This window comes from Polyodon spathula, chromosome 15 (genome assembly GCF_017654505.1).
Source record: "Polyodon spathula isolate WHYD16114869_AA chromosome 15, ASM1765450v1, whole genome shotgun sequence".
NCBI lineage: Eukaryota > Metazoa > Chordata > Actinopteri > Acipenseriformes > Polyodontidae > Polyodon > Polyodon spathula.
The window spans coordinates 6,193,990-6,217,184 of record NC_054548.1 but is presented as its reverse complement, the minus strand read 5'-3'; the positions used below and the strand labels follow the sequence as shown (position 1 = coordinate 6,217,184).

The window sequence follows — 23,195 nt, the reverse complement described above, 5'->3', positions numbered from 1 at the left end:
TTTTATGTAGCTTGTTTACTGTATTAATATACTATGCTGACAAGCCTTCAAATGCAATAATCACAATAATAAATAACAAACAGTGTTGCGTCGAGTTCCTGAGAAATGCCTACCATGTAACACAATACCAGTGAAATATAAAATGTCATACAATGATAATACTTAAGAGTTTTTATACAGACAGGGATAAGCTAAGCATGGTTTTACAACACTCATTTCATACATAAATGTAAACAAGTACATAATCTTTGTTGTAGGCATAAACATGTATCTGTTTGTATAGAACTTCTATTATTATTCATATATTAATAGCTAAAAATGAGTACATCAAAATAATAAAGCATTATGCAAAAACATTTTAATATGTACTGTAACAATGTTTTTATATTGGTAGGGGTTAATATAAAGCTGCGACCCCACCCCCAGTATAGGATATTCTTATTTTTTTATATTTAAATTAGGCATTCCATCAGTTAAAGATGGTCAGATGCTTTCACAACTCTTGAAACTTCTCAATCACCTCTCCTTGATACATTAAATGTAAGCAGACAATTATTTGGAGTATCCCAGTATTTCACAAAATGACCGGTTCATTTTGATAAAGTACATTATCCATTTGAATGTGAATTTGGGTACACATTAGCCCTTCTAAAGCTGTTAGTGCACACCTAACTGAAGACTACTGGGGTGTTAGATGGAGGGGTATACATATTGCAAATGCTAAAAATCGATATATTGCAACTGCAAAAACAAGATATTTTGTGTAAAGCAATAATAAATTAAAACATTGCCTTCATAACAAGTCCATAAACACATGGTAACATTCAAACAACATTTTTTTTCTGGAAACTGTAGAAGCAACTATGAATGTGACATTTTCAAGCAGCTTTTTAAGTTTCTTATCTCAAAACTGACGTGATGTTGCTTGAGTCCTTCACAAGGGGCAGTATTCACTACAAACTATTTGCTTGAAAAGTTGTTAGAAAGTTGCTTTGTGTTTCCAGGGCTTTATCTGAGACAAGTATTGATGTAATGTACGCTAAGATAGTTATTCTTGGTAGCTATGCTGCATTTGCGTTTCTTCAGGGTGTGAAGAGGCAGGGCACACCTTCTAAACACCAGTATTTTCACTTTTCTATAGTCTGCACTAAAAGGGTAGCACCTTTATATAAACACACGTTTCTGGGTAGTTTTCTAGCTGCATCTAGAAATTCTGGGCTAATTCAGCTTCTGCCATGGTTATTTATACAGAACCTTACCATATTAATGTTTATTTAAATTATAAAACAAAGCTAAAAATGTAAAAAAAAAAAAAAAATACATTAATTACAGTAAGTGACACATTTAATATAAAGTACAAGATAATATATTGGACGTTTCTTTGGTGGCACTGCAGTAGATAAGATTGGGGCCTAAACTAATTAATTCTTTAACATAAAAGTGCATGTAAATTAGCCACCCTTGCTTTGATGTAAAACATGCCAGGCTTTCAAAAATTGCTAAACCACTTTTGGGACATTATTAACCAGAAAAGGGGGCCTGCCTTGTTTACTGTGTTTAAAGCTAATGAAATAATCCCATATATTCTAGAATGTACTTCCATTCACTAGGTAGATCTGCCATTGCAGTTTTGAAAGAACATGTTTTAGCAGACATATCGTTTTACTTAAAATGATTTTATCTGTCCCATACTAGGTGGAGAAAGCTATTATTTTGTATTACATTATTCTTGCTTTCAGCTGCCTGAAAGCAAGCAAAACAAATTGACAGATTTCTTTAACCTTGCATGTTACCAGATATCATTAAAACTGCACATGCGAGACCGACATAGCGTATCAGAATGCAAGAATATTTCTTTAGCTAGCCTGTGTTGCATAAACATTTTATTTTTACTTGAATTCAGTAAAACACCATAGGGATAAGTGTATCCTGCTCTTTTTAAACATCGCTTTATTGATATAATTACAAAAGGAAAATTTAACAGATGTGTTGCAAGGGACATTTGTAAATACGCCTGGTATAAAAGACGTGTGGAAAACTAGGAAAGAAAAAAATACATAATTTGCCAATGACCCATAACATTAGGCTGGGGCTCTGTACACGTTTTTTTGCCCAATTAACCTGATCACCAGCTTAATATATGTATTTTGGGCTGAAAATTTGATTGGTGACATCAGTTTTTCATTTAGACTCAATACCAATGTCCTGCCGCCCCCTAAAGGCCAAAAAACATAAACCACGTGTATATTCGTATTCCAACATTGATAAATGCACATTTAAACCATTATACCTGGGGTTATTAATAATGCTAAATCGATTGGCTAGATTTGTGATTTGAGCAGATATACTGATCCAACTGCCCCCTAGAGGTCACCCCCCCCCCCCTTAAAATCCATACATTTCTTGATCTGATTGCTGGAATGTAGAACAAAATGGAAGAAAAAATACACTGGTGTCATAAGATTTTCATCTTCTTCCCTATGCTTCAAGCTGATGTCACCACATGCAATCAATGCATGTGAATGTTTCTGGCAGATTAGAATTGTTCTGGGAACAAGATCAGACAAAAACTTCTATTCCCTCAATATTTGGGTCAAAGTTGCAGTTTGGCACCAGAACGTTTTTTTATTGCCTTCATCAATACTTCACAGCTGAAGAGAACTTTTCGCCTTTGGCCTTCTTTGTCCTTGACCATACTAACCTCTTTCAAGTTTGGAGCGATTGTTGAGTGGAGATATCTACATTCTTGAAGGATCTGTTGATCAGTTAAGGTATCCAAGATATGCACATTTTCTACAGTCACTGGTCCACATGCTTTCCACATTCAATAGCTCTCGGCAATTAACTGTTTTTTTTTTTTTCAGTTTTGCCTTATGCTTAACACCTGAACAGCTTGTTTCATTGTTTCCACAGCACAGTGGAATTGAATTCTTCAAGCAAAGCCTTTGCTTTTTTATCTTTTCTTCTTTTGAGAAACTTTTTTCTTCTTTTTTCACTTGATAGGTCCTTCCATGAATCCTGTCTTAAAAGATGATTTTGTTCAATGAGTCGATGTTTCTGTAGCGTTTCTATAGGACATTTTCCTCCTGACACCTGGATCCTGTTGTATAATCTTGCCATCTCCGAGTCGCACCCTAAATTGGCAAAAGAAGCATACTTCATTTTATTGAGCGTTTCTTCTGAGATAGCTGAATCACTTGAGAAAAATTCCATGGACTGAAGCCCAGTACAGATCCTCTCTCTGATCCTTTGAGCACATCGTTTTCTGAGTTGCTGCTCAACATCACTCACTTCTTGAGGGAATGTCATTTTAGTGTGTTCTGATAATACTTAGTTAGTTTGGTTTCCCATAAGGCCTTCACTCCTTTCCAGCTCCTGTCCACACAAGTACACTCATTCTCATCATCTCATCACAGAAAGTACATACAGGATTAACTCCTTTCTTCATATCAATACCAAGGAGATTTAGCAAGGGAAACAAGAAGTTCTTGAAAGTAGAAAACTACCTTTGAGCACAAGATGACCCAATGAGATGTGACACATGAGTAGTCGCAAGCATAAAGTGTTACTCAGAATAGCAAGCTCTACATTCATGAACTCTTAGAGGATTTCTGAAAACTCACAGATCTACTCAGCTGTGTGGCCCCGCCTTCCAAAACGGTTTGAAGAAAACCCTCCCCAGCCCGATTTTTTTTCTCAGGGTTTCCTTTGGCCAGCCATTTGATGAAATGTGTGCGTTGGTTATAACTGAACTTTGTATGACTTCCAGAAAATAACTTGCAGATAGTGATCTATGCTAAGCAGGAGACACTGGTTGTAGAATTACCCTTGTAAGCTAGTATCAACAAGCTTTATTGACAACTGAGTGACTGTCGGAGGAGAGTGTGCATCAGGTTGCTGCTTTAATAAAACCGTTGAGCTGTAATCCATCTGCATCAAGTTCATTTCTTTAAACAGGAGTTAGTTTATCACCACATCTGAACCCCAACATTACATTATGAATCTAATATTACCAATGTATTTGTCAAAATTGATTACCCAAGGTCATTTTGTGATAATTATTCTGTTAAGCATGTATCAATGCTGGGACAGAAATAGTTTTGGCCTTAAGGGGGTGGTAGGACATTGGTATTGAGTCAAAATGAAAAATGGATGTCTCAAATCAATTTTTTAGCCAAAAATACATATATCTAGCTGGTGATCAGTTGTTTTTCTTCGTAGAGCCCCAGCTTAATTACATATTGTATGCTTTGTTTGTGCACTTTTTTTTTTTTTTTTTTTTTTGCACAGGACCAGCCTGTGAGGATACATAAGCAATTCTCATTCATAATTCACAAATACTGATCATGCATCAATCCTTCACACCATTCGCATTAACGGCACTCAGTATGCCACACTTTCAATTCAACCTACTCTTTCACAAGAAAAGCAGCGTTAGGCCATTTACTATATTAAAAAGATACAAACTATAAAACATTTGATAAGTGTTCAAAAAGGATAGCTGTAATATGTATAAAACTATATAATGATATAATTTCTGTATTGCACATTGTCCTTTTTATCTCACGCTCCTCATTTATAAAGCACTTCAATTCGCATTCTTCTATTTGAGTTTCACATTCAGGTATTGGGTTTCACACTGTTGGAGGAGTAGAAAGTGTTTAGGCTAGTCAGAACAATTCACTGGAGAACAGACCAACAAAAGCAGTAGCAGCTGGGTTTGCCAGAATCCAACCCTTGAAATGAGTAGCTACTTGGAAGATGGACAGTAAGTGCATGCTCTCTCTACATTATTCCAATCTTACAGCAAAACGGTTTCTAAGTAAGATCTTGTTTAATAAGCTGTTGTTTGATATGCCTCCAGTGATTTACTCACTTTTTTCACTATACATCAAGAAATACTGGAAACAGTGAATTGGTGAAGGCCTCTTATACAGTGAAGTCTACACGGATAAACGTTTAATTGTGAAATAACAAGGTAGCCCTGCATTTTAGAATGTTCAAAAGTGTAGCGTCCAATATGGTTTTAAAAATAATTAATCATTTTTGTAGAGCCTTTTCTCTTTGATTACAGAACTACATGTGTATAACCACACTATACAGAGGAAGAAGGTGGCGTGTGCCTGAAGATGAAACTACACTGTTAAAAATATTTATGAAAAGTAATCTTTTCAGGAGCCATTTCTTATAAAATCTTAAAAAGTGGGGGGAAAAAAAAAACAAAAACATTGTGTGAGGTTCCTAAGTTTACTTTTCTTTTAACAGTGTAACTTTGGGGTGTGTCTATAAATTAACACTGTTGTTTTTATTGTGGAATTCTGTCTATGTATTTTCATTGTATTTATTGATGGGTCAATGAACAGCTCCTAAGAAGAAAACACCACCAGGATTAACACACTGTACACCCTGGTTCCTGATGAAGGGACGTGTATGGAATGCAGTAAACAATCACCAGGAATCACGTTTTATGATAAACTGAACCTGACCACAGGATACTTTAGTTGGTAAAAGCTTATAAGTCTATGATCTGGCCAAATACACCTGGCCCATGCACTATTCTCACTGTTCTCCAATTGAAAATAATTTCACTGTGTCAAGTTAAACTGAGGGTCAGGATCTGATGTTTCTGCTGTGTGTGAGTGCAAGACATTTGATGTCCTTTTTTTTGTCAATCCCTCTATAGTGGTTTCAAATTTCAAAATTTAAGGAGAAAAAAAAAAGTTGGATAATACATTTGTAAATCAATTGTACTTTAAATACTAGGGCTGTGAAAACCTCGGAAGTCCTAGTTTTCTTTTTGTTTGTTAACGGGTGAGTGTATCAATCAGTTTGAAAGCCTATTTTCGATTCCTCGCTAGAACCTGCGGCACAAGAACAATTTCTTTTAGAGTTTCAGACTTGAAGATTCAGTTCTCGCCACGGTTTACAAGCACAAGCTTTCAAGACGTGTTCCTCACAGTGTGTGTCGCCCTTGTGTTACACGTATACGGGTTCACAGCCTTCACACTGATCCTCTGAATCCTGGTTCTCTCTGTCTGTCTGATCCTGGCTACTCTGCTCATTCTCAGGAGGTTTAGGGTACCGGAAGGGACAACCGTTGTCATCAAAAAACCTGCGAAAGGTGAACTCGTAGAAGGCGTGCTCCGGGTGCTTGCTGTGAGAAGAGCTGAGTGTATCCCAGGTCTTAGTGCTGTCACCGCTGTCCTTCCATGGGCTGTCTTCTTCCACTGGGTCAAAGTTGGAGGTGTCCATGGGGTGGCTGATCCTGGGAAGGAAAGGTGCGGGCTGTGTGCGCAGGTTGCTGTTGAAATCTATCTTCTCAAAGAAAGAATGTTCTTTGATCTCTCCTGTCCCATTGCGCCCAAGTCTCTCCTCGGCAGCGCAGCACAGGCGGCTGATTATATCTACCGCTTCCTGGCTAAGTTTAACTTGCGGTGGGATCTGGAGTGTGTTTTCCCAGTTAATTACCTGCAGAAAATTAACAACAATTTCAGTACAGTAAACATAAAGACCACAAAAGGTATTTTATCTATCATCTACCTTTTCATGATATTTAACTCCTTACTTCTTTAATATAACTTTGTTGTTTTTATATGATGCTCAATTGCTGCTTTTGCTGAGATCATTAGCCGTTCTTTAACTTTTCAAGGCCATCAGTGTTGATTGTGATAAAGTGAACTGGGGAATCAAATCAATGTTGATTGTGATAAAGTGAGCTGGGGAACCAAATCAGTGTTGCACAGATTTCAGTGCACAATACTTCTCCTACGGTACAATATTGTTATGTCCTCGAGTATTTTTAGAAGCATTTTTTGCAGCAACAATAAGCATAATATCCATGGCAAATAAGAGAATCAACAAGAGAATCATACAAAACTCACATGTGTTATTGTCTTGCGATAACCTTTTGCATATGCCTTAAATTACAATTGGCAATTTACACATTACATAACTAGATATTTTCATGGCTTTTACAGTGGTCAAGCCCCCTCATTTTTGTAATTTGCAATTTGATCGGTCACATTCGTGATGGATGAAAACGTGTTGTACTGCAATAAATGTTGGCCTGTTAAATATTTTATATACATGCTTAAAAAAAGTATCAAAGAAATAAAAAACAAATAGATTTGAGATATATATATATTTCAGCCAAAATGCAATAGTGTGTGAATAAAAAGCAGTCTCCAAAACAAATGTAATATTTATTTCTAAAAACATTAATGTACAAAGACTGATCCTACAAATTTTTGTCCCAAAAATCAGTCAACTCCATGACCCCAGCAGGGACAAATATGCATTATACGAACTGTTATACTGTTTAATACACTGAATGTTAAAATATTACTGACTCATATTTGTTTTCAGAGATATTCTTGGGCTATGTAGTAAATTGCTAGGTTGATAACATTTAACAGTATTTTCATCTTAAAATGGTATAAACAGGACGGAAAAATAACTCAAATGAATGTGTGATCTTGTAACCTGTTGTATTAGTCTCTACTACACTGGATTTTACAATCAGTCTTCCTAATCTATGGATTTCACAAACCTTTAGCTGAGTTTCTGTGGGAGTTGAGGCCAGAAATGGAGGTTGCCCGACCAACATTTCGAAGAGGATAACACCAACACTCCACCAGTCACAAAGCTGTGTATAGCCTGAAAATAGACATCAAATAAAGGTTTGCTAAAGGCAAAAACAATGTTAAATATCTCTCTTTAGCAATCTTTTTGTCACATCATAGTCATAATAAAGTCCTATCAGTAAATGTTTTTTTAGTATTCCTTTTGTTCATACATATGTACAGTCTTTAGATACAGTGAAGTACTGCCTTGACCAACACCAGCTGAAAAAACTAACTTCAGTCTGCCTGCCTTTAACAAGGCTAACCAATCTCTATGTGTGTTGCCCAATGTAAAAACACCTCTCTTATTATTTAGCACCCTGTCTCGCCTTCTCCTTTTTTAAACTGTAAAGTTAATGGAACTCTAGCAACCTAGAAGGGTTTTTCAGCTGAAGGATTTCTTGGGGTGCAAAGAAAGCGTTAAAGAAATTAAAGTTATAACCCAGTGTGTTGAGAAACTTGCACTTACAATGTTTGGTCAATAGGTGTCACTTTACATATGGTGTTGAAATCAATTTAAAAAAAAAACAAAAAAAAACTTAAAAAACAAAAAATATACAACCTCTTGTACTACTAATTTGTTCCACTTTTCAATGGCATTTTTATACAAGGAAAATTATGGATTTCCCAATTGCAACGTAGGACTGTATATTGTTATCTTGGGTATTCAAAACACATTTAACCTGTGAATCAACAGAGTAGCCGAGGCATAATTTTAGGAAGCACTACTTTACATTTTGCAACACACTCTGTATGGACAGTATAAGCATGTGTGGTTTGTTAGTATACTTTGTTGCACCTGCGTGTTTCTCTTGGCTCGCAGAGATGTATAAATAAGGTTTACAGCCCTGCACCGATTCAGAATATTTCCACTTACAAGCATACAATGCTCTTATGGAGGAGGCCCTAGCGTTCTGCAGTGTACCGATAACTGCATATGAGAGTCCTAAGGCAGACAGATGGTCCTGTTCAGGGTCCAGACCCACAGTTGGAGTCTGCCTGGTTCTGGGTGCCAGAGGGTGCCTTTTGCTTGACTGAGGAGATCCATGCGCAGCGGCCACCAGGAAAACTGTCGCCTTGTTTCTCCTGACTTTCTCGAGGAAGGCAGGGAGTAGCGTTATCGGCGGAAAATCGTACAAAAGCGCTTTGGGCCACTCGTGGGCTAGGGTGTAGATGCCTAGTGGACCTCCACAGCCGCGGAGGGAGAACCACAGGGGGCAATGGGTCATCTCTGCCATGGCAAAGAGATCAAACTTGGGCTTCCCCGAAGCGTTTCCAAATGCACTGTATCACCTGAGGGTGCAGTCGCCATTCTGACAGGTGAGGACCCTTCCTGAAGAGGAGGTCCGCTGCCCAGTTCCCTACTCCCGGGAGATGGACGGCCCGCAGGGATAGTAAGTGCCTCTGTGTCCAGATAAACGGCTGAAATGCTATGCAGTGTAACCCCAGGGACCGAAGCCCTCAAACCATTCACCCAACAAAGCGGTGAAGGTCCAAAAAGTGTGACTCCATGTGGACTATAAAAAAGTAGCCGACATGTCTGAACCATTTATCAATTAAGAATACTGAAATGCAATTCTTTAAAATTTTGCACCCACCCAGTATACTGCAAGTGGTTTACATATTCACAAACATATTTAACGTGACCGCCCTTGTTTCTAGAAATGTACCCACATTCTGGGATACCTTAAAAGACCTCTGTACCCCAAAAGGACGACAAAGATCCTGAGTCTCAATAAAGGTATAACAACATTTGAAAAAAAGGATGGGAGTTTATTTTTCTCTCACTTACCTTTTCGCAGGAGCACCTCAGGAGCAATGTAGTTGGGAGTCCCCACTAAGGAATGTGCTAAGCACCTCTGGTGCTGTCTCGCAGCTTTCTGCTCAAGTGTCATTAACCGATCTCCACAGCGACAGTTAGACACATTGTCCCACAGATTGCTGGGCTCCATACTGTCTTGTCTGATGTGGCTCCCTAACATATAAAAAAGGAACAAAGAAGTTGTTTAGCCTTTCAAGGACTGATTAAACAGCTCTGTTAGAGATAACTGATTTTATTATACTACTTTACTTGACTTGGTCAGATGGGAACTGAAACTCAATTGAGATGTGACTCTGATAGTAGTCAAATAACGATAAATGATGATCAATGCAAACCACCAGAATCAATCAGGTCAACCATTATTAAAAAGCAGTTCATTTCAGCCACTACATTTTTTTTTAAATGACTCACTACTCTTTGTGTGGCCTTATTCCATAACAAACAATTTACCTTTTTGATAGTATTTGGAATTGTGGGTCCAGCGAAAGCCAGTGCAGAGACCGAAGTCGGTGAGCTTGATGTGCCCGTCCAGGTCAATCAGGATATTGTCAGGTTTGATGTCGCGGTGGATGAATCCCATCTTGTGCACGCTCTCAATGGCTAGTGTAAGCTCTGCAATGTAGAACATGGCCAGCTGCTCTGGGAAGACCCCCATGCGAATGAGAAGGCTCATCATGTCCCCTCCTGGGATGTAGTCCATGACAAAGTAGAGGTTGTCCTTGTCCTGAAAGGAGTAGTACAGCTTTACCACCCACTCATTGTCGGCCTCAGCAAGGATATCCCTCTCAGCCTTCACGTGAGCCACCTGGTTGCGGTTCAGAACATCCTTCTTGCGCAGGGTCTTCATGGCATATAATGCATTTGTGTCCACTTTCCGAGTGAGACACACTTCTCCAAAAGCACCAATGCCCAGGGTTTTGATTTTTACAAACATGGACTTGTCCATTTTCGCTCTTTTGAGTCGGTTGTAGTTGGACTCCTTCTGGTATAGCATCTTCCTCATCTGTTCCTGTTCTGCCTCAGAAAGCCCTGCCTGTGAAAAGCGACAGAACAAAACAAAGTTAACAAACTTGTACAATACACACCACGTTCTTTAATATTTTAATGTGCTATAAACAGGCACAGTGCACAATATGCTACATTACATAAATACTTTTTAATACCTTTGACATTTCTTGTTCGAGCTGTATTCTTCTATTGAGCTTTTGCTGGTACGTTTTCATGACATTCTCTATGTGCTGTTCCATATAGAACTTGAAAGCAAAAGGAGAGTAGCTCTTGATGCGGGACTCCCTCTTCTCCTCATCTCTTGCATTTTTACGTACTGGAACAGGGGATGTCTGAATCTGCTTCTTGTCCTTCATGGTCTTCTCTGCCTTGCCTCCGTTGCTGCTGGCTTTGTCGTTCTTCTCTCCACCGCTTGTGTCTTCAGATTTATTAGAGACTAAGCTAGGGACAACCCAAGTGTTGTTCTCCATCTGCTGCACTGAGTTACTTGGGAGCAGCAAGTTTTTGGGGTATGGTGGAGGAGGGCACCTTGGTTCTTGCACAGCACAGTCAATGGGTTCAACACTATAGGCTTCGGCCCCAGCTGCTGCATAGGAGTGCTGCTCCATCAGTTCAGAATTCTCTAAAGCCTGTGACTGGGCTGGCAGCCATCCAGGGTGACAAGGCCCCACTGCAATCTCTGGCTCTGGCCTCATGACCCTGATGCTTATCACAGGCTGTAGGATAGGGGCAGATGTCACTGCAGTGATAGTGTTGGGTGGGGCAAGGGAAGTGTCTGGTTGCCTTACTGTCACATGCACCTTCTGCTGATGATTTTTGAAGGAGCCGCTTCTGCTGGGCCCATGGACCTCTCCTCTGAAGGGCCCCTGCTGCTGCCTGACCTGAGCGTCCGGTCCCGGGTTAGGTAGGGATTCATGTCTGGTTGGGGAAGGTGTTACCCAGTGCTGGACCTGATGGTCATAGAGGTCCATATTTAAGCTGGCTCTGGATGGAGTCAATAGGTTCTGGGGAACATCTTGGAAATCAGTCCCCATTGCTGAAGCTCTGGAGATCATGTGCACCTGGTGAGAGGTAGGGCTTGACTGCCTATGATGAGTGTGCGGTGGAAGGTATAGGTTGGACGGTGACTGCTGGAAGGAATACCCTGTGCTGTTCTGACCCAGCGATCCTTTGCTCTGCAGGCTTCCATAATTGCTCTCCTGCTGTATCTTGTTTTGAAAGGAAGGGCTCCTCTTCACACCATACCCTGAGGTCTCAGCAGGCGCCATCATGTGCTGCCTGACATAATGTGGGCTGCTTGGGCCTGCAGCTCCTTGCAGTTGCAAGGGCTGTCCACTGTGGCTTGGAATGGAATATATCATCATGGCCTGCTCCATGTTTGCAGGGTATGGCTTCTGCTGGTGTTTGAGATCACATGGAAGGTACATGGAATTCCCTGGTGGATTGTGAGCAGACATCGCTGTGTATGGACCGACACTCGAGGGCCTCTGCATGGGGCTGCCTATGGCTGGGACCTGTGATGAGGGCATGACGTAGTTCACAACTGGAACATTCATGTACGGCCTTGGTATCTCTCCCATCATGGTTGCACTTTCTGCTCCATAGCCACCTGGATTCCCCATTTGATGATAGTGAGACATTGCATCACTTGGTCCCTCTAATACTGGCCTGTGATCCACAGGACTAGACCCACCTCCTTTTCCTGAAAATGATAAAATGTATTTAATCTTATTTTACATCATGTATTTGATAATGACCTCCATTACTGGCCTGTTAATCTATTTTTCAATCAAACTTTCACCCCTACTCTAACATATGTGTCAACATTCAATCAACTCTTAATTGAATGCACAGATACATAGTTCCTATTGTGCTCAATAATATCATAATAAAATAGAGAACTGTTGTCTGTCAGGAAGTGGAGCCGTATTTTTTTTATTAAATCCATTCCTAGGTGTAACGTTTGACACAGTTGCGTAGCAAATTTTCTAAATATCAAACAATTAATAAGACATTATGCATGTAGTTATGATAAAAAAGTAACAGACACTCAAGATTTTAGCTTGATCTATTCTCTCTCCATTTAAAGCCTAAATGCTATCTGAGTAATCAGACAGAATCATTCTATTCTAAAAGTCAAGCGTCTCTTCCTTGAATTCATATCATCCAGTCGAAAACAGTGTCTGATATGACCCCCACCATTTTGAAGAAAGTTTATAATAAAAATGTGTTTGTTAAAACGACGCACAAATCACCACCAACCTGGGGAAGTCTGCTTGATTACACGCACTATCTGTTCATTCCTTGGATCCAGGTATCCCATTTTACTGATGTAATCCAAGGCTGCATCAATGTTTCTGCTGCCTGTCTGCTTCAGAGCGCGAATGGCCATTTCCTGCAAATAATAAACAAGATTATGAAATATACAGACCACCAAGCAGTTTTTGCATTCAATTAGGGTCAATATACTGATTTTGCCACATCACCGCCACCGCCCCCACTTACAAAAAACTGTCCTAGTTTATCCCACTACATAAAAGTGATAATGTGAGTCACCTTGGCAGGAGCAGGTTCCGTCACTGACTCCTGACCTCTCAGGGCGCACGCACGGTACTGCGGGGGGGTAACTCTGATGCTCACCAGCCACTTGGTTGCACAGGGAGGCTCAGCAGGTTACGGGCTGACCGAGAATCCTTGATTGGTTTCGGGGGAGGGGCAAGTGCTGGACCTTTTGTAAACTTGTGTGTTATTCGGGGCATGAATGAGGGTTCCTCCCCCTACTTCCCTCCTACCAATAGAATCTACTAATCCTCTATTTAATCCCCAAGTTTGGGATTGCTCTCTGTCTTACATTTTATTTTTGTTTTTTGTTTTTGTTTTTTGACTGTTGCCGCACAGCCAACAAACATCGCTGACCATTCTACCCCATTATTACTTTTATCCACTGATTCTCTACGATACAAAATAATGAAAGGTCTATAATATTTCCTGCGCCCCGAGGCCTCCTCCTCTTCATCCCTGCGCCCCGAGGCCTCCTCCTCTTCATCCCTGCGCCCCGAGGCCTCCTTCTCTTCATCCCTGCGCCCCGAGGCCTCCTCCTCTTCATCCCTGCGCCCCGAGGCCTCCTCCTCTTCATCCCTGCGCCCCGAGGTCTCCTCCTCTTCATCCCTGCGCCCCGAGGCCTCCTCCTCTTCATCCCTGCGCCCCGAGGCCTCCTCCTCTTCATCCCTGCGCCCCGAGGCCTCCTCCTCTTCATCCCTGCGCCCCGAGGCCTCCTCCTCTTCATCCCTGCGCCCCGAGGCCTCCTTCTCTTCATCCCTGCGCCCCGAGGCCTCTTCCTCTTCATCCCTGCGCCCCGAGGCCGTCGCCTCTTCATCCCTGCACCCCGAGGTCTCCTCCTCTTCATCCCTGCACCCCGAGGCCTCCTCCTCTTCATCCCTGCGCCCCGAGGTCTCCTCCTCTTCATCCCTGCGCCCCGAGGCCTCCTCCTCTTCATCCCTGCGCCCCGAGGCCTCCTCCTCTTCATCCCTGCGCCCCGATGCCTCCTCCTCTTCATCCCTGCGCCCCGATGCCTCCTCCTCTTCATCCCTGCGCCCCGAGGCCTCCTCCTCTTCACCCCTGCACCCCGAAACTGTCGCCTCTTCATCCTTGCGCCCCAAGGCCGTTCTACGCTCTAAGATGATTTAATATCTGCCCACACAATCATTCTATACATACTGACGCTTCCTCCATCGGCTTTAGTGGTATTTTCACAATCAATGGTTCTCCAGTGCATGGCCTCGGCAATTCAAATCGAGGATCTGAAATGGTTTCATTTGAAGCGACAGCATACAGACGACGGTGACAGCCATACTGCCTTTCTCTCTGTAAAAGGTTACCATGGTGTATTTGAATGGTAATTTTGAGGTTTGCCATGCTTTTACCATTACCCAGTTATTACATTTCACCATGGTTATTAGTGTGTTCTACAATAAGTATACACAATTGTCCTTACTGTGCTTTTAATGCTTTTACCTTGGTATGCTTTTACCTTGGTATGCTTTTATGAGAACAGAAGATGTAGAACTTGGTCTGCACTTCTCCCATTCTCTGTCCTGACTTGACAAGAGTGAAGCCAGTGAAGCCAGTGGACCACACTTCTACCCATGTCTTCCCATATAAAATGCATTCTATAACAGTGTCCAAAACGCTGTTGCTTGCTGTAGTAATAATCAGCTTATCGCGATGTTCTCTCTGGCACACTCCAGCTTCTGCTTTCAACAGTAGAGGTTTTTAATGACCTCTCACATGGGTTTTCTATGCAGTGTTGTAAACACCCACATATAAAGAAGATAAATGGCTTTTAGCATTTTTCAATTTAAAAATTGCAGATTTAACAAGTTTACTGCTTCCTAGGACCTTATCCCTTCTTGTGTCAGCCTCACTCCTAGATCAATCAGAGTTAAAAGGATGGGACCACAGGAGAGAGAGAAGGCCATGAAGACGTGCATTGTCGGAAGAAATACGATATCAGAAAGACGTAGTTGAAATGTTTTTAATCCAAAGCGTGGTGTGGATTTCAAAATCTAATGCGCGTATCTGAATCTAATGTATCTCTCCAATTAAAGTAAAAAAAAAAAAAAAACATGCCAAGAACATGCTACAAATCCTACAAAAAAAAAAAAAAAAAAAAAGCATTTTAATGCCTAAAAATCTTTAACTATTTAAAAAAACAAACAAACAAAAATAACATAATGATGCATTGGAAAAGTTTCTAAAACATACAGAAATTAACTTTAAAACTATCCACCTCTTCTGCAGGGTTACTGGAACAGTGCAGCAAACCTATGGGATTTTTTATTTCAGGGCTCATCAAATATCCTGAACAGGAGATCAGGCCACAGAGATCATTTCAAACTGTGGAGCTACAAGTTGAACGCTTCATACTGTATGGCTACCCACACATTTTTTTCCTATTGACCTTGTTCAGAAAATCTATATTTAAAAGCTAAATTGTGTTAACCTTTTGTATAGAAGACAGTTAAATCTACCATTCACGTGTTCAATCAATTGTACAATCATTTTCACAGTGTTAATACAGTAGTCTGCAATTTGTCAATATACTACAATTATTGGAACAATATTAAAGGGCAACTAGGAAGCACATGAAGCTCACCCTGGTCATTGTGCATTTGTGGAGCAATACTTGAAGATAATATCCTTAAGGAATAGAAAGAAGACAAGCGTTGAATTGACAACAGAACTGGCAGAAGGCACAGGTGCCGTTGTCCATCCATCAACAGTCCAAAGCACTTGACCATTGTTCCATAGTCCAATTCCCGTGTTCTTGTGCATATTTTAGCCTTTTAGTCTTGTTCCCCTTTCTTAACAGAGGTATTCTTACTGCAACACATCCTTTAAGTCCTGATTTCAAGAGTGATCTTTGAACTGTGGATCTGATGGACACACACCAGTGCTGTTTTCAATTCAACACTTGTCTTCTTTCTGTTCTTTAAGGATATTATCTTCAAGTATTGCTCATCCTTGTTAGACTCCTTTTTGGGTCTTCCAGTCCTGGGTTTGTCAATTACAGATGTCGTTTCTCTGTACTTGTTGATTATGCTTCAGATACCACACCTTGAAAATCGAGTGATGCGAGCTATTTCACTCAATGATTTTCCTTCTTTATGCAAGTCAAGGTTGTTATAATAGTAGTATACACTAGTGGAGGCTTTGATTAAATTGTTGATGCTCATAATGCATCAGAGTAGAACAACACAACATGTCTAAGACTTTTGCACAGCAGTGTGTGTACGAGAATATCACGTATGTATATGGTAATATCTATGGAAAGATGTTGACAGATTTGCATACTATCATTATTTATTCATATAGCAGATGCCTTTCTCCTAGGTAACTTACAGTTGTACTATGCAGTAAGTGACAAATACAATAAATAAAATATATGGTACAATTACAATAAATTCATTTAAAAAAGCAGTATTCTAAGTTTGCAGAATTCGTAAATTCGCAAGTCAATCGTGGAGTAATCTATTCACCCAGAAGACCGTCTGACCTTTTGTATGGATTAATTGATTAATTCACTCATGAATAGCTGCACAAATTGATTAATTATTTATGGTTTGCCAACTTCATTTATGAATTGATAAATTAATTGATGGATTTCTGCATGAATTTCTGAATTAATTGATGGCTTGTTTTGCCACAAATGGTGCTCCACAGATTATGTTGCATCACTTACCTGGTCACATCCTGCATTCACCAACTCCTGTAACATTTGTCTGTTCACTTCTATACTTGTAGAGTGTCCAGTTTCATTTGCAAATGGCAGCAATGAGTTTCTGATCTCTCGCAGGGCTTTTTGATATGGGCCAAACTTGGGCCCTGCTCTAATTTGCTGCTGCCTAGTTGGGTCCTTCCCTGCTGAGGCTTTCGAGTCAGGCTGGCTTTCGCTAGGCAAGCTCTGGTCTGAAGGCATGGGAGGCGGCTTCAGCACCTCTCGGATCTCCTGCAGTCTCTGGCGGCTGTTCCCAGGGTACGAAGTGGCAGGGAACGTCTTTGGCCTCATTGTAAATCCAGATTATGTAATTCCTTTTTCTGCTTTTAAAGTTCAGTAGAAAACCACACTTGCACCATTCTGTGCAACCACACTTCTTGGAGAACAACGTAATTAACTTTCATACTAGAACCATGTAGTTCTTATTAAGACTCTGGAGTTTCCACTTAAGGACTCGCATAAAGAACCATGACATAAAATGGGACAATATGTTTAATGGTCTCCATTCTGCCTTGGGTCTTCCCCTAAAACAACAAAAAACACAAAACATTAAAATAAACTCAGAAATACAGATCGCTGCAACTAACTAATGAGATCGGATCCCTGCTGACTGCATCACTGGGAATCTTGTCGCGTAACTATTAAACATAAACTCTACTTTTCATATTACTTCAAGGCGCATAGATTAAGCATGCGATTCCTTATCTAATAATGTTTGTTGAAATGTATATTAATCCAAATTATTACATCTTCTGAATTCAAAGGTTATATGAAAGCATTTCTGACTGTTATACAACGTATGCTATGAACTCAGGTGTGATATGCAATACTGACTCTTAAATCTCCTTTCTTCTCACATTATGTTAGTCTGACCACAAGTATTTAGGAAGTCTCTATTTTGTATTGTTAGTCTGTGCTACAAATGTTATACTGTTATAATGTTATATGTTATACTTTTAAACCAGTGTCTGTGTTTGTTTTTGACCTTTTACTACACACTGTACTAATTAATAATCCAGTCTAATACTGTATCAATGCTACACTTTCACCAGGATTGATAGATCTTAACTCAATGGATATTACAGTGAGTACACCACTGTATTGTGCAGGTATGTTTTTTTGTGTTCTCTGTAAGTGAAAATGTGTTTCAATAAAGTGAATACACCGTCACTGAATACATACTGAGTACAGCAGTGTTATTGTATAATATGCATATAATGATATGATATGCAGAGGGAGTTTTGAGAGAGAGCTTTGCATCTCCGCTTAATGAAAAATTGACATTTGTATCGCAACAGAAAATAAGCAAGACATAGATGCTTAAATGCAGTGGTAGTCCTGACAAAATACTGTACTGTAATGTCATTTCAATTCAAAGGCCATTACACGGAACACCGCAGGGCAGTTAAACTAGGCACCCTCATGAGACGATTGCTTCTCAAGTATACTGTAGTAAAATAGGATTCTGCAGCCTTGAGTAAACATAATCGTAATCATATAACAAGTTGCTTACCCAGGAGGACTTGTTTTGATGTATTGTCCTCAGTGATTGAGCAGCATTTACATTTGTATACTGTATTTAAACTGATGATGCATGGAGGCGCTTTGCTAACTGTAATGTGATCTGGCCGAGGGCAGTGTAAATGATCAGGCTGGTGTCTTGATTTACAGTTTAAAACCGGTTTTGGTTTTATTTCTCTTACACTGCGGTGGTAATACACCAATCAAGACAAACAAAATAAACCCAGCTCTCAGTTGGAGCAGTAACTAAACAATACTCTGTGTGGTGTCAGGACGGATAAACCGTTTATCCAACTAAAGAAATACAAATCAAAACAGTTCACAACTGCACATATATTGTGACTACTTTTTTGCACAGTATAGTACTGAAACAAATAGATCTCTTACTCGCTCTTTGGTTTTAGCTCTTAGCTATCGATTAAGCCCTTTATACTGATGTGTCATTAACTTTAACAAGCAGTTAACCAATTGACCATTCTCCTTAATTCCTCAAGGAAACAACTATGGATTTGCGGGAACTCATGACATCTAGTGGTCAATCCATTACACTGCAGGAAAAAAAGCTTTCATTCTCAAACTAACATAATGATTCTGCAGCACTTCACTTATAAGAATCAAAACCTTTGGGATGGATGCAAGTCTTATAAATGGAGGGCACTGTAATATTATTAAGGCAGAACTAAATGACTGTGAAAAAGACACTGTTGCTTTTTTTTTTCAAGTGGAAAATAAGGAAAGCCATATGTACAGTATTATTGAAAGTACTCATGACTTCAAGGTAATGTCTCCTCCAATACATTTTACTCACTTTGGGCCTGATTTTCAAAGGGGTCAAAGTGAAAAACTGATCACAAAACACCTTCGCCTCACAAGACAGATGGCAAAATGTGTTTTCTATAGTTATATAACTAAGTTGCACAACGGCATTTTAGGGTTTGCAGTTTTTGAAAATACACTTGCATTATAGCTCATTAAGTAACTGAAATCTGTAATTGGTTCTATTTTGCAATTAACAAATGGGCTTCTTTCAGAATCTTTTCTGACCTCGCTAATTAACCTTTTTAAGGAAGAGGTTGCACTATTTTTTCAGTTATTTCTTTCCCTATTTTCTATTTGGCTCCAGAACAGTCTGATGTGCTAAAACCTCATCAAGCAAAAGCTCAACTAAGACTTTCCTTTTTATCCCACTGTTGCAACGACATGTGCGCTTCCTCACTGTTTTCCAGCTAAATGGAACTATTGGAATGTGACTAACTGGACTGTCAAAGAACATGAAAATCAATTGCAGCTTCAATTGAATCAGTCATAAGCAGAATTCGCAAAATGCTTTGTGAGTAGAACAAATGCATTGCAAGCTGTTTTCTCTCTAAAAATGTGCCTTCTGAAAATCAGAACCTTAGTGTCTAAATTGGAGAGTAAATTACTCAATGACCCAACACATCTGGAGTGCTGATTAGGTCTTATTCATAAACATTCACAGCTGGTTTCACGGACCCTGGTTAGCACGAATCTTGGTCTACCCAATGTTATTTAGGTAAGGTAGTCCAAGATTACTGCTACTCGAGATCTGTGAAACAAGCTGTCTAAGAAGGTTGTAAGAAAGCTGTTTAAAGAGTCATTAAACTGTGTTTTCAAAAGTGAAGATGAACTGTGTGTGTCTAAATTTAACACAACCTCAGTAAATATTCTCCAAAATAATGGAACATTCCTATCTTTTGTGTTCAGGATTTAAAAGTTTACAGTAGCAAATTTCCAGGGTAGTTGTTTTACATGTTTGACCACAAGTTAAAATATATATTCTACAATGATTTACAATGCTTCCACTAGGCTTCACTATAATTTGCCAGTATGTTACAAATGGCTGAAAAAAGGTTAAATGAACTGCAAACTGGATTAAATTTATCAAAACGGCTTATAAAAAAAAAAGAATAAAACATTCCTTAAAATAGTCCTGAACATTTTATTAATAGCGTCCACTGAGTGCAATAATACACACTTTGTAAAATGGAAAAATGCCAGTATTTTACAAATCAGGAACAAACAGCTCAGGTGGAGGCAGGATATCACTCAGCATGTTGGTAACATGCCAGTTATATTTTACTTTGACGTGCCAGTCAATCCCTTTTAAAAGTTTACAACACAATACCATGGTGCATGCACAGCACATATATTTTCAGCTGTGACAAAATATGTTAAATGCATCTAAACCTGGCAAAAGAATAATAAACTGCACAACTACCCTGGAAATGTACCATTGTAAACTTTTAAATCCTGCACATTCCAAAAGGAATGTCCCATGATACTGGAGCATACTTGCTGAGGTTGTGTTAAATTTACATTTCCAAAATTAAGGCATTTGTATCATTTATTATACCAAAACAAAAACGTGCATTACTTTTTATTAGCTTAAATCTAAAGAATGTTTGTTAACTAACAACATCAGGTCCAATTAAAATAGTAGTACAGGGCAGGGGTTTTCAAGCTGGGGTACGCGTGCCCCTGGGGGGTCTTTCTAAGGGTCATAGAGGGTACGCTGAACGAGACGAAATGCACAAATAAAAATGAAAGAAGAGAAAATAATGAACTTGAAACATTATTATATACTCTCTAAACCACAATGTATACTTATTCAATCTTTGTTTAGCAGCTCACAGTTAACCACTAATGACTTCCTCAGGATGACAGTTATCATCCCTCAGTGGGCGGGACCGAGTGCTTCATCCCAGGAAGGGGCCTATCGGCAGCTCTGGTATAGACAGGTCAGTAATTACCTACCCAATGGGCAGGCATATCCCATACCTAATGCTGTCAGTGGTCATCTTAGAATTGAAAGGGAACACAAAAGTCACAAAGTGCAAAGCGACAAAGTTATACAGAGTCACTTTGGATTATTTTTAGTCAGTAATTAATTATAGTTTTATCTTGAGGTTATAGTTTTTGATACCGTAGATTTTAAACGGCACACATAATTATGCAGAGGTGTGAAGTAAATAGTAACGTGACAAACATTTACAGTGCAGACTATTTTGTATTATTTATAATGACTTTTCCCAATAGAAAGCGAGATTCCTAAATACTACCTTTTAATTCTTTGCATCCAAGTTTTAAGAATGAAGCCTACTGTTTGTTTTTTTGTCCCAGACTGTTGTGTAAAATTATATATTAAATAAAACATGAGAAAAAAGAAATGTGTTAACCAGATTATTCTGCCTTTTATTGCAACTGTGGTGCCATTCAGTGAGTGAAAACTTAAAGGGTACTTTAGCAGAAACCTCCCGACAGAAGGAGTACAGTTTAAAAAAAAGGTTTAAAACCCCTGATATAAGGCATTGCAGTTTTATTAATACAAAAACAAACTTTTCAGCAAACAGTCCCTGATTATCTTGGACTAACTAATCTTATTTTACCAAAGTAGTGGGTCTGTGAAACCAGCCATAAAAGTTGAGAGTAAATCACCATATAGACACAAAAATCACCCTATAGACACACACATAGTAAATCACCCTATAGACACAAAAATCACCCTACAGACACACGCATAGCAAATCACCCTACAGATACACATAGTAAATCACCCTATAAACACACACACATATAGTAAATCACCCTATAAACACACACACATATAGTAAATCACCCTACAGACACACATACAGTAAATCACCCTATAAACACACACACATACAGTAAATCACCCTATAGACACACATACAGTAAATCACCCTATAAACACACACACATATAGTAAATCACCCTATAGACACACATACAGTAAATCACCCTATAAACACACACACATACAGTAAATCACCCTATAGACACACATACAGTAAATCACCCTATAAACACACACAGTACATCACCTTATAGACACGCGCATCGAACAATAACACATGTATATGCATTAGTGTATACCACCCGACATTTATAAATTGATTATAAAATCATTAAAAAGTTATGTATAATGTTGTGGATGTATGGCTACCGCTACTGGATATCATGAACCACCTTGTTTCCTGCAAGGCCAGCCTGCGTTGAAAACTGAAGAATAACAGAATAACGGTTAGCGGGTAAAATATAAGAAAAGAAAAACAACAACAAGGCATCTGTCAAATATGCACGAATAACTGTCAAAAAGTATTAAACAGGTTGTACTTCTGGTAATGACGTTTATCGACAGCAATGAAAAACTGTTCTGCGTATGACAAACACTGCAATACTACGACAGATTACTCTGACTACTCCACTGTACCACCACTACTACGACGACTAATAATAATAATAATAATAATAATAATAATAATAATAATAATAATAATAATATGTGAGCACTGAAAGAAAACATTATATAAACAAAACTTATGATTTTTTTCTTCTTTAGAATGTATAAACATGTTAATACTAATAATAGGTTCAATATATCATATACCAGTGGGACACGCAATCCCTGATTTTAAACTATGAAAGGGCTTGGTATGTTTCCTTTCAAGCTTTGTACAGGTATGTCCCCGAAAATTCCTCCAATTTAAGACAATGGAATTCTGCAGGCTACTCAAAAACACACAATTCAAGGTTGCTTTTTTTACTCCTGTGAATCCAACGCTGTCTACAAAATAATAATCTCAAATCGTGCTAGATATATAAAAGAACGGTCATTTCATAAACTAAGTGAGATACGTGGAGACCTTGCCAGACACTGAGTTTTTTAATCGGCTACACAGAGTACTCTCACATCGTGAAAACAAGAACTCCTCATACATTACCATTGTTTTGCGGTTTTTTCCTAATCCCAAAAGTAGTTTGTTTCATTTCGTCTTCGTTACGTTATTTTCCAAGGCGTTTCAAAGCCCATGTCAAGTTTCTTAATTTTTTTGAAGTCAATGCAGATAGTTTTGATCTAGAACTAGTAATTGGAGTGAGTGGAACGCAGCTCTACAGTGGGAAC

At 39.2% G+C, this 23,195-nt stretch overlaps 1 protein-coding gene across 1 annotated transcript; it reads right to left on the bottom strand.

Annotated features, from left to right (window-relative positions):
* LOC121327811 (serine/threonine-protein kinase LATS2-like) lies at positions 1–23,195 on the bottom strand. The gene is made up of 8 exons (XM_041272019.1): positions 23,014–23,195; positions 16,694–17,253; positions 12,715–12,847; positions 10,608–12,154; positions 9,895–10,477; positions 9,415–9,597; positions 7,550–7,656; positions 1–6,468 (listed from the first exon to the last, which is right to left on the bottom strand). Exons 2-8 carry the CDS (start codon positions 17,018–17,020, stop codon positions 5,977–5,979), a joined length of 3,372 nt encoding a protein of 1,123 aa, XP_041127953.1. The 5' UTR covers positions 17,021–17,253; positions 23,014–23,195; the 3' UTR covers positions 1–5,976.